Genomic DNA, 12,734 nt, shown 5'->3' with positions numbered 1-12,734 from the left:
CTTTATTTGAAAAAAAAACTATTATAGGGGCACCGGGGCACCTGGGTGGCTCAGTCGTTAAGCAACTGCCTTTGGCTCGCGTTGTGATCCTGGGGTCCCCAGATTGAGTTCCGCATCAGGCTCCCCACAGGGAGCCTGCTTCTCCCTCTGCTTGTGCCTCTACCTCTCTCTCTGTCTCTCATGAATAAATAAATAAAATCTTAAAAAAAGAAAACTATAAAACTATTAAAAATGTTTGACCACTATTAACATCTACCTTTACCATACATTTTTTTTAAAGATTTTATTTATTTACTCATGAGAGACACAGAGGCAGAGATGTAGGCAGAGGGAGAAGCAGGCTTTTCGCAGGGAACCTCATATAGGACTTGATCCTGGGATCCTGGGATCACATCCTGAGCCAAAGGCAGACACTCAACCGTTGAGCCACCCAGGCATTCCTGCCATACATTTTTAAAAAAGATTTTATTTATTTGTTTATTTGAGAGAGAGAGAGAGAGAGACCAGTGAGGTCAGGAGGGGGGAGCGGCAGAGGGAAGACTCCCCATTAAGCAGGGACTCCAATGTAGGGATTGATCCCAGGACTCTGGGATCATGACCCAAATCAAAGGCAGATGCTTAACCTGAATCCAAGAGCCACCCCGGCACCCCACCATACATTTTTAAGTTAACTGTTTTCATTGTAAGAATAATAAGTGCACTGCATTGAATGTGGAATGAAGTAAAGGCAGAGAAAGGAGGGAAGGAGGGAAAGAAGGAGGGAGGGAAGGAAGGGGAGGGAGGGAGAAGGGAGAAGGGAGAAAGAAAAGTATAAAGTGACAAGTAAAACCTTATCCCAATCTCCAAGTTCCATCTTCCAGAGGAAAATCCTGTTAACATTACACAATCCTGTGTAGCCTTACCAAAATGTTCCATGCTTAATTAAATATGTATTTATACATAGATGCATACGTGTGTGATTATATAATCATACCACAAATAGGATTATATAGTACATAGTATGCTTTACTTGCTTTTTTCATTCAACAATTCAATTTTGAATGCATTTTCCTATCAATATGTTCTTTTTAATGGCTACAATTACTCCACTGTTTGGATACATCAAATGTTTTAAATTAGTCTCCTATTATGAGTGTTTTGGCTGTTTCCAGTTTTTGTCTTAGACGAACAAAAGTACAGGGAGTATCCCAGCACTACCTGTCCCACAATCCCTGTCATCTAAATCTACCTGGAGGCAGAGTAGTTATACAGACATACAGACACAATGTGGGCAGAATGCAAGACATGCTAAGAGAAAAGAATGGGAAGAAAGGCAGGAAGAGTTGAGAGTAGAGAACGGGCCTGGTGGGCTTTTGGGCAGAGGCCAGATTCAACAGTCTTACTTGTAGTTAGAGGATGTCCCCACCTCTTCCTCCCTCTCATCTCCCTGCTCCCCTAACCTTATCCCAAAGAGGCCAGGTGAGTCATACCAGAAACTGGCTGGGATCTAGCATCTCTAACCACCTTCCACCACCTACAGCAAAGTATCACTGAGTGACCTAGAACTTTTACCCATAAGCCATATGGAAAGGCCTTGTCACTGGGTCAGGGAAGACAGTTGTCTGTCCCTCTCTTTTTTCTATTTCTCCCTCTCCTACACACACCCTGCTGGCCTCCAAGACAATGGGCTTCAGACTTGTATTGAGGTCTCCCCTGAGCTGTGAGGAGGAAAAGTGATATCTGCAGGGCCTTCGTTTTTGAAGCTGTGCTCCATTCAAGTGCCAGGGAGGCTCAGTATGGGGCTAGAGATCAGTAGAGGCTGAAGTCAGAATCTGTGGCTACCCTACTGCCATGTCCACCATATTGGCTGGGGAGGCCCACCCTGCAGCTCAGGTCACCGCTAGCCTCTGCTATGAGGAGGGATGTGTGTGTTTTCAATCATGAACTCGCAGGTCTCACCACACTGGTGCAAGATCTCAATAAAATGCATCTCCCCCAGGGGTCCTCTTCTATTGGCGTCCATACAGTCCATGAGGCTGAGGAAGCGAGGAGAGTACTTTTACCTAAGGGTTTGGTGGGGCCTCCAAACAGTTCCAAGACACTGCAGAGAGGACACCTGCCCCCATGGCCTCTCTTTGCTCATTCTCAACTTTAAAAAGATAATTTTTTATATCATTAAAGTAATATATGTTCATTCCAGAAAATCTGGAGAATACCAACAGGCAAAAAAGAAAAAAACCCAATTACTATTAACATCTTTCAGGATAGCCTTCAAAATCCTCTGCATAAATATGCTTTTAACAAACATCAATTCATGCTATAATATTATTACATAGCCCATTTAAACTTAATATATCATATGTAGATTTCAATGCCTATACATACAATTTTGTAATCTTGTATTTATGGTGTGCAGAATTCTGGCTATTTAACTAGCTCCCAAGAACCAGGCATTTAGGTTGTTTCCAGCTTTTCAGTGTTATAAACAGCATAGGCTAAACAGCTTAGAATCCAAATCTTTGTGTACTCCTTAAATACTGTCTTTAGGTTAAATTCTTACAAAAGGAATGAGGAGGTTAATGCAAACCCCTACATTCTGGTTTGCTCTTTTCCAATCAGGATTAGTTGAGTGAAGCAGAAAGATTATGGAATATGGTGTCATATGGACTCTGTTCAAATTTCACTGTACTTACATGTTTGGACATATTATCACTTTGAGCCATATTATCACTTTGAGCCAATGTGCTTTGTGAACCAAGGAATTCCACCAAAGGTAAATTTTTACTATTCAAACTCATATTTGTATCAAATGTGTGTTGCTAATGTTGAGGGATTATAGAAGGTGATCTCTCCAAGAACCAGCCCCCTTCTGCCCATCTTGGTGTCATCCAGTGCTCTCCCCAGAGCTCTTTTTTTTTTTTTTTTTAAGATTTTATTTATTTGAGAGACAGAGAGAGCATGAGTTGGGGAGAGATAGAGGGAGAGGGATAAGCAGATTTCCCACTGAGGCCAGAGCCCTGAGCCCAGAGTGGTTCTAGGATCATGACCTGAGTAGAAGGCAGATGCTTAATGGACTGAGCCGAGCCATTCAGGTGCCTCCAGACCTCAGTTGTCATGGGACTTTGCCTTCTAGGAATGGGAATGGGGCAGGAAGGGCAAAATAACTTCTGTACTTTGTATTCTCCTACTCTGATTCCTAGAGGATTCTGTCTACTTGGACAGTGAACCCCAGAGGCAGGAATATGTAGTGAATGATTACGGCTTCATTTACCAAGGGAACAAGAACTGGATCCGCCCATGCCCTTGGAACTATGGACAAGTAAGTCTCAGTCCTACTCATGGTTCGTGGGAAGAGGGGAGCAGGGTTCTCCTCATGCAGGATTCACCCAGAACTGACAGATGGGAACAGTAAAGTGTGAGATGACACTCCAGGGAGCTAGATGAACAGTCATAGAAAGTTGGAAGGTGTTCTTTGCTGATCATGTCTGATTTGGACATCAGGATCTAAGGGGGAAGGGCAGCTAAAGACATTCACCCTGAAATTTCATGAGCGTGATGATGAGGACGAAGGGACAATAGTGATGCTGGCCATGATGGTGTCTGGTTTTTGTTTGTTGAACTATTTCCGGTAGGACCCCATTTGCCTCTCTCACTTTATCTTCATCACCCAGGCCACAGACCCTAGGACCAGTTCTGTCACATTGAGGAAGCTTGTCCTGGAACATCTCAGCCAGAAGCCAGGTTGCTAAGCAGTGATGCATTTCCCTCCCAGTACCTATTGCCTCTTTGTTTTTATTAGATATCTTTTTCTTTTTTAAAAAAAGATTTTATTTATTTATTCATGAGAGACAGAGAGAGAGAAGCAGAGACACAGGCAGAGGGAGAAGCAGGGTCCATATAGGGAGCCTGATGTGGGACTCAATCCCGGGACTCCAGGATCATGTCCTGAGCCGAAGGCAGATCCTGAACCGCTGAGCCACCCAGGCATCCCAATTAGAATATCTTTTTCATTATAAAGTAACATATGGCTGTTTTAAAAACTTTACAAGGAAATGTTGCAAAAAATGTGTACTTAGAACATGAAGGCCATGCTAAGCGCTGTCATCAGCATAGTGTATGTCCCTGTACATTTTGTTTTCTGTACATATTCTAAAACATGATTTTACTGTAATAATAGCATCATGTTAAACATGACGCTTTGCAACTCTTGCCTTCATGAAAGCCTGCCTCCCACATAAAGCTCAGCATACAGCAGGTGCCCCAGGAATTCCAGCACCAGGCCAGGGAAGAGGGTTCTCAAGGTTGAGTCCTAGCACCACAACACTGCTGCTGGGAGAAGATCAGCACTGGCTGCCAGATAGCTATTGGATGGGAAATCCTGGGGCCCCTTGTGGAGCCTAGTGTCCATTTTATATGGGTTCCTCTCCTGGACATGTCCAAATAAAACTCTAACACATGTGGCCCCAGCCATAACCTAGGTTCCCCAGGTAGCCATAGGCAAAATGAGACCTGGCAACTTCATCTGGCCCCAACTGACCTCCCCAGCTCCTCACTTGGCATGCACAAATGAGGATCTGGAGAGCCCCTTGAGACAGGAGCTTACCATCATCTGTGAGGAACAGAAGTGAGCAGCTGCTACTTTCTGAGCCCTGGGTCCCTCCCTTTCTCTCTCCCTCTTGTTCAGTGGACTTACATTGAATACCTGCTGAGTGCCAGGCAGGGTGCTAGGTGCTAGGGAATATTAAAATGGATTAAATACTGTCCTTGAGCTCACAGTGAGTGGAGAAATAGTCACATAAGCAGGTCACTTACTATGCAATGAGAATTGCAAAGACTAAGATAGGCACAGAATGTTCTGGGAGCCCAGGGGAGGAGCACAGGGTTGGGTGTAGAGCTGTCAGGGAAACTTCCTAGGAAGGGAGATGCTCGAACTGAGTTAGCCAAGTGAAGAAAAGTTGGGAAAATATCCCAGGCAGAGGAAGTATGAGCCAAAACACAAAGGTGAGAAACAGTTTCATCTGCTGCAAGAGTTATAAGGAATCTGGTGTTGCTGGAGCAAAATTATGAAGGAGAAAGTATTGAGACATGAAGCTGGAGAGGAAGAAGGGGGCCAGATCAGAGAAGGTCTTATGTGGCTTATAGAGGAGGTTAGAACTTTGACTCTGAAGGCCCAGGGGCCTTTGAATATTTCAAAGCAGAAAAGTGAACTGATGAAACTGTCCCGTGGGGAAGATGGGTCATAGAAGCGCTTCTTCTTCTTCTTCTTCTTTTTTTTAAAAAAAAATTATTTATTTATTTATTCATGAGACACACACAGAGAGAGAGAGAGAGAGAGAGAGGCAGAGACACAGGCAGAGGGAGAAGCAGGCTCTATGCAGGGAGCCTGACATGGGACTCAATCCGGGGTCTCCAGGATCATGCCCTGGGCTGAAGGCGGCGCTACCACTGAGCCACCCGGGCTGCGCCATAGAAGCCTTCTAATCCTATTGTTGTCCTGTGGGAATATTACATGGGAACAAAAGCATTCATTTACTCCCATTCAACCATGGAGTTGAATGCATGGAATCCCTACTATGTGCCAGGTCTGGAGCATAGAGTTGCAAGAACAGCTGGAGAGACACAGCGCATATGCTCAGGCAGGGAAGACAGAATGTGGCTCCATCATAACTGAAGCTAAACCAGGCTTGGGTTTAGGGAAAGCCTCAGATAAAATGGCATCCATGCCAAGCCCAAAGGACAAGTTGGCCTGCCTTGGGTGGGAAGTTTCCATACCTCACATGCTATTAGTCATTCCAGAGCCCAACTGAGTCACACATGCCAATGGCAAGTTGGCACCAACACCTGAGCAGTAGCTGCCAATGATGAGCTGGGTCAGCAGGTGGAGGTGGAAGATGAGGCAACACGGTTTTAGTAAGAACATCCCCTGGGCTCCAGAGTGTGGAGATTGAGAGAAGAAGAGGGAGAAAGAGACAGTTTAATCAGTCAGACTCACTGAAGAAAAACTCCAGGGATTTGATCTATAGGACATACAAACCAGGAGAGTTGTGACCCCAGAGCTCTCAGACCCTATACCTGCTCAGGAGGTAGTTCATGTCTGAGCTACTGGGCACAGTTACCTTCCAAATGGGTTTTCACTCCACACACAAACCCCATTGGAGAGCTGGGTGGGGTGGGTCATGAATTTATTTCCCTATCTACATGTGCCCATCATGGGTGCCTTGCCTCTCTGCATCTCCCTTTGTAGTTTGAAGAGAATATCATAGACATCTGCCTGGAGCTGCTAGACAAGAGCCTGAACTTCCAGATTGACCCAGCCACAGACTGTGCCCTGCGGGGAAGCCCTGTCTACATCAGCAGAGTGGTGTGTGCCATGGTGAGGTTGGCTCTGGCTCTGCCCACCCAGGGTATGTCCAGGGAGGGAGGAAGCTGTGTGTGTGGGATACTCACTCACAGTTGTTCCCTGCAATGGGGGATGAAGAGTCAAGAACAGAGGCCCTCTGGTAAAGCTAATGTGGCTGAGACTGAAAAAAAAAAATCTGGGCAACAGGTTTTCTCCGCTGAGCTCTGAATTAGCTGGGTATGGGCCATTACCTTGATTAATTTCAAATTGCCTGTTTTAGGGAAGGCCACGTGTAGCTCTGGTTTGGGAAATGGTCTTGTTTTTTCTAAATTTCCTTTGCTCTGAAGTATTGTTAAGAGCTCTCAGAGCAAGCTCTAGTTTTGCAAGGGGTGGGTAGAAATAGAATAATAAACAAACAGTGGAGACAAGTCAGAAGGGCCACCTTCCCATCCTCACCCCTTCCCTAGCAAGGTCTGGAAATCCCCACATAAAATGAGATCAAAGAGTCCACTGTGTCTCAGGCCCAATGATCTTGCAAGGCAGCCCACACATCACATCTTGCTGAGGAAAAGGATGCTTCTAATGTGTCTATACATGGTTTCTCTTTAGATCAACAGCAATGATGACAATGGGGTGCTCAATGGAAACTGGAGTGAGAATTACTTAGATGGTATCAACCCTGCAGAATGGACCGGCAGCGTGGCCATCCTGAAACAATGGCACGCCACAGGCTGCCAACCAGTGCGCTACGGGCAGTGCTGGGTCTTTGCTGCCATCATGTGCACAGGTAGGAAGCAGAAACGGTCCCATGCAGAGAACTAAAAGTGTACTGGCTCATGTCTTAGTACTCTGAACCATTCTCATCCCAGGGAGCATTTCAAAGTAAGCCCCTTCTGTAAAACTGTCTCATCACTGACTTCCAGTGTTCATGTATCTGGGCTTATTTTAGAGAATGGTCCTGAGGTAGAAATTGCACACTTCCTTGCTCTTCTCTTCCTTTGATTTTGGACAACCTAAGAGGCTGGTTAGAAATTAACTGGTCCAAGACAGGAATAATATGAAAGGCCAAATAATTAAAAAACTTATAGACTGATTAGTGCTCTAAGCTAAGAGAGTGGTCTTGACATGGAAGGAAAGTGTGCATCCGAGTGGTGGTATGGGCCATAGGGCCAGAGCAAGATGATGGTTGAGGTAAAATGTTCAGCAGGCTTAGAGGCCTGACTCAGGCCAGGGAGGTAGGGGATGAAGGAAAACAGGAGGTCAGCTTTTCAGATAGGGAATTGATGCTACATGAGTAGAAGAAAAGCTAAAAAATATGTATGGGGGGCAGCACCTGGGCGGCTTAGTTGATCAAGCCTCTGACTCTTGAATTCAGCTCAGGTCATGATCTCAGGATCATGAGATTGAGTCCTGAGAGATGGGCTCCACACTCAGCAGGAAGCCTGCTTGAGATTCTCTCTCTCTCAAATAAATAAATAAATCTTTAAAAATTTATAAAAATAAAGTAAGTAAAAAATACGTATGGGAGAAAGAAAGTAGATGAAAGTTGATTTACAGGTGGCAGGAGGAGCAAGCAGAAGAAAGAGAGGGGCAGTGAATCTTGAGGCAAATGACACCTGGAAATGAGTTACACATTAGGGATAGCAAGAGGAGGCCCTTTGCTTCAGCCAGGGTCCAGCTTGTTACTGGTCCTGACCCTCACCCTGCCCCGCATGCCTAGGCCAGCTCTCAGCCTCTAGGCATCTGTATCTGTATACCTGACTTGGGTCATAGTCAGGAAATTCTTATTCTTGTTAGTCAGGGAAAGAGACCAAATAACAGCTCTTGCTCATAGGACTCTCTACTCCAACCCAGGGAGGCCAGTTCTGCTCACAATTTAGTGTTTATTGTGAGCTCAGGCCTTTCATGTAGGAATTCCCTATAGCACAGGGGTGACTGAGTGGCACAGTCTGATTCTTGGTTTCGGCTCAGGTCATGATCTCAGCGTCATGAAATAGAGCTCCGCTGCGTCAGGCTCTATGCTCCAAGGGGAGTATGCTTAAGATTCTCTCTTCCTCTGCCCCTCCCCACTGTGTTCTCAGTCTCTTTAATAAGTAAATAAGTAAATAAATACCTTAAAAGAAAGAAAGAAAAAATTCCCTGTATGACAAAATCTAGTGCAGTCTGTGTGCATATATATGTTAAGCCCACCTCTGGGCTCTTGGAGGAAGCCTAAAAACAACCCAGCTGCTGAGCGAGTGCCAGGCCTCTGGCCAAGGGTACAGGAGGTTCCTGTCAACACCCACAGAGGATGACTTCACATGGGTTGATGAGGAAGAAGTCCTGAACTCTTCCTCCACTGCAGCTGCAGAGCCTCATCAAAGCTGGAGGCTTTGATTGCCCAGAAGCAAGAAATCAGGAATTGAACAGCTTTGATACTTAGAGCCACAGAGATATGGGTAAACTGGGCTGTCTGAGTCATCCAGGGAGCAGGCACAGCACTGGCAGACCGAGAAAGGATCAGTCCTGTGCATGATGGAGAGGGTCCTTCTACATGGAAAAACCTAGAGACAAATGGGCAGGAGAGGGAGAGGACCAGGGCATTGGTGTGGTTGTCTGGAACTGGGGGATGAGAGGGGTGGAGCCAGTGAATGGATATTATGCAACAAGAGCAGACCAATTAAAATGTTTATGAGAATAATGGCCCTTTAGTGACCTGGGATGCAAAGGGTTGGGCAAAGTGGGTCAAATGTGGCTTGATCCAACTGCTGCTCAGGCAGCAGCAGTCTTTCCCAAAAGGGCCAACATGGTGTATATTAATAAATATGTCTGTTTGAAAACTTATTTATTCACCCAGTTACACTTAGTGAGTCCTTATTCTATGCTAGGCACTGTGCTTTAAGTACTCTTGGATACAAAGATGGGTAAGACCCAGCCTCTATCCTCCACTAAAAGTTAAGGATTTATCAAATTTCTTAGCCCAATATAGCTGCCAAAGCATATTTATTAGTAGTATTATTATTTCACATTCACAATAGCTGACATTTACTGAGGACTTCTTTTGCGCCAGGCATTGTGCTAAAATGTTGGCAACCTGGAATAATGGTGAGGCATGTGAACTCTGGAAGTAGACTGCTTGGATTCAAATATCAGCACTACCATCAATTAGTGAGTGGCTTTGGGCAAGTCACTTAACTTGTGCCCCAGATTTATCATGGGGAAAGTAATAATACCTACTTCATAGGTTTATTGGAAGGATTGAAGGAATTCATATATGGAGAGTACTAACAATAAATAGTGCCCAGCTACAGTGGATGCAAATTAGATATCATTACCATCATTTTACAGATGAGGAAACTGAGGCTTGAAGTGACTAAGTGACTCTTGTCTGACTCAGAAATGCATTCTCCCCTATGCAGCACTGCCTCTGTTCAGAACTGCCTATTTAAATGTCAACATATTGGGGCACCTGGGTGGTTCAGTGGTTGAGCGTCTGCCTTTGGTTCAGGTTGTGATCCAGGGGTCCTGGGATCGAGTTCTACATCAAATTCCCCACAGGCTCCCTGCTTCTCCCTCTGCCTATGTCTCTGCCTCTCTCTGTGTCTCTCATGAATAAATAAATATGATCTTTAAAAATAAATAAAATCTTTTCAAAACTTTTTAAAAATTAAAAAATAAATGTCAACATATTAACTTTAATTTCCTAGTAAAAAAAATCACCAGAAGGAAAATTTGCATGCATCAAAAATGCACTTATAATTTTTGAACGGGCTTTTGCTTTGACATTCATTTAGTTGGCTGTTATTTTAGGAATTTCAGACAAATCTCTAGCCTACCTTTTCTGTACTCGGGGTTGGCCACCCACAGCTCTTAGTCATCAGGTTTTTCCTGTTCTAGCCATCCACTCCCTGTGACAGGGAACCTGGAGAGAGTTCCAACAGATACACCCCTTTCCTGCCACTGTCACCATTTGTTAGGGTTCTGAGGCTGGTTCTTTTACACTCTTCTTGCCCTTTTAAACTGCAGCTTTTTTTTCTGTATCCAAGGGCAGACTAATCTCCCAGTCCCTCAGTACTATTCCCTCCCCACTGCAGTTCACGGAGTTGGGGTGGGAGTTCCCTTAGTCACCATGTCTCCCTCTCTCTTACCACTCTTTATGTGGTCTCTAGCTTTCTTGTACAGAAGCTGGTCAATCAGCCCTCAGTTCTTCTTCAAGAGGAATTGATCTATAAATAGTTACAGATTTGGCATGTCTGTGGAGGAGGTGAGTTCAGGGTCTTCCTCTGTCACCATCTTGGACCAGAACTCTTGAATTGTACACTTTACAAGGGTGAATTTTATGATATGTGAATTATATCTCAATAAAGTTGGGTTTTTGCTTTTGTTTTTTTGTTTTTGTTTTCACTTTTATTATTTTTTATTTTTTATCTTCATAAATTTATTTTTTATTGGTGTTCAATTTGCCAACATATAGAATAACACCCAGTGCTAATCCTGTCAAGTGCCTACCTCAGTGCCCGTCACTCAGTCACCCCCACCCCCTGCCCACTTCCCCTTCCACCATCCCTAGTTCGTTTCCCAGAGTTAGGAGCCAGGCATCCTGGGAAGGTGCCTGGTCTGTTCCTGCCCACAGCTGCATGGGGTGGGGGAAGGGGCAGCAATGACTTGGAAGACATGAATGTTGACTGTGAGCAGGTCTATGGGGCATGATCCTCTCCTCTGTAGACACCTGGGCCCAGGAGCCATGGTGAGAAAGGTGGTAGGAAATGAGGAGGTTGTGTTGGTTGGGGCTGGGCCGTCCTTTCTTCACCTAAAACTATGTCATGTGTATATCTTCTGTGTATTGGATCCCCACTTATGCCTTGTCTTGCATGTAGGATCCTCTGCTTAAAACTTTTTTGAACACATCTAAGATAGATGTCATCTAAGATTTCTTCTCCCTTAGTTGTATAGTGGCTTCTATAAAGTACCTCGCTATCTTCCTTTTGAATACAACTCTTGTTCCCATTGTTTTTACTGAGCCCTTAGCTCTCAAAGAAGGAACCTCAGCCAAGGTCCTGGTGTATTATTTTGCCTCAACCTTTAGCTCAAACACAAATCTACTATTATTCCCCATTGATTTATGAAACATCTCAGATTGTGTGGAATGTTCCCTTACCAGGCTGTCGGTTAATATATGGCTGGCACCTAGAAAAATGCCTGGCACATAGTTTTACATAAATGTTAGCTATTATATTTAGTCTGATACTGTTTTAATCTCAAACTGTTGGACTCCAGAGGTCTTGCTGGGTCTTGCTTATGAAGTGTTTCTACTCATCCCCTAAAACTCAGTTCCCCATCATCTCTATCACTTTTTTAAAATATAAATTCCTTCCTTTGTTCCATGGAATGTTTAGGGTTAAATTAATCATATTCTTCATTTCATAATACTTCTCATAACAGGTCTCCTTCAGGCCCCTCTTTAAAAAATTAATTTATTAATTAACTGGTTTTTCCTTTCTTATAACCCATTTCTAGTCTCCTCCCCTCATGACAGGGAAACATTTTGATGTAAATCAAAATTAATATGTAACATTGTCTCCAAAAGTACTCTTACAAAAGAAAAAGTATATTTGTTATAGTGCAATATTTCATCCAGTAGGTTTTTTGTTTTATATATTTTTCATAGTTAAAAGTTCCATTGGGTCTTCTATCTTCCATTTCTCTTATCTTCATGTTTTCCTTTACTTCCTATAGAGCATATTTATAATATTTAAAATAGCTGTTTTAAGGTCTTTGTCAGCTAATTCTATCATCTCTGTCATTTCTAGATCTAGTTCTATTGATTGACATTTTTCCTGGTCATGAGTTATATTTTTCTGCTTCTTTACATGCCTGGTAATTTTTTAAGTAAACATTATATTTTAAATATTATTTATTTTTTTATTTTTAGAGAGGGAGTGTGAGCAGGAAGAGGGACAGAGGGAGAAAGAAAGAGAATCCACACTGGTTGTGGAGCCCAACATGAGGCTCAATCTCACAACTCTGAGATCATGACCTACACTCAAATTAAGAGTCAGACCTTACCTGACTGACCCACCCAGGAGCTTCTGTAGAAGACATTATTTTTGGAGCAGTTTTAGGATGCACTGTCATTGCAGACAATCAAGAACAGTTCTAATATGACCGTGTAAAGGTATATCTGAAAAATCAAGACAATATAACTATCTTGGTTTAAGGAACAATTAAAGGCTTGGGAGGAGAAGATACTTTTACCATTTGGAAGCTTAATGTGTCCAGGGAGAAATTAAAAGATGCTAAATATTATCACTTTTAAATGCAACACTTCAACTTTATTAGCTGAAGCTTTGATGTGTTCTTAAGCATAAACTGCGGAAACGTGACAGCAGAGCTGACCAAACATATTTTAACAAATTGAACTCTAACTTTCCACCAA

General features: G+C 43.6%; 1 protein-coding gene across 1 annotated transcript in view; it reads left to right on the top strand.

Moving 5' to 3' along the window:
- TGM5 (transglutaminase 5) overlaps window positions 1-12,734 on the top strand; it is a 31,696-nt gene that overhangs the window by 7,223 nt on the left and 11,739 nt on the right. The window contains exons 4-6 of the mRNA XM_072740890.1: window positions 3,180-3,298; window positions 6,224-6,352; window positions 6,929-7,106. Coding sequence (XP_072596991.1) covers window positions 3,180-3,298; window positions 6,224-6,352; window positions 6,929-7,106 — 426 coding nt within the window. The remainder of the gene's footprint in view (window positions 1-3,179; window positions 3,299-6,223; window positions 6,353-6,928; window positions 7,107-12,734) is intronic.

The sequence above is a fragment of the Vulpes vulpes genome, chromosome 15 (assembly GCF_048418805.1).
Source record: "Vulpes vulpes isolate BD-2025 chromosome 15, VulVul3, whole genome shotgun sequence".
Classification (NCBI taxonomy): Eukaryota; Metazoa; Chordata; class Mammalia; order Carnivora; family Canidae; genus Vulpes; species Vulpes vulpes.
This window is presented reverse-complemented; position numbering and strand designations above follow the sequence as displayed.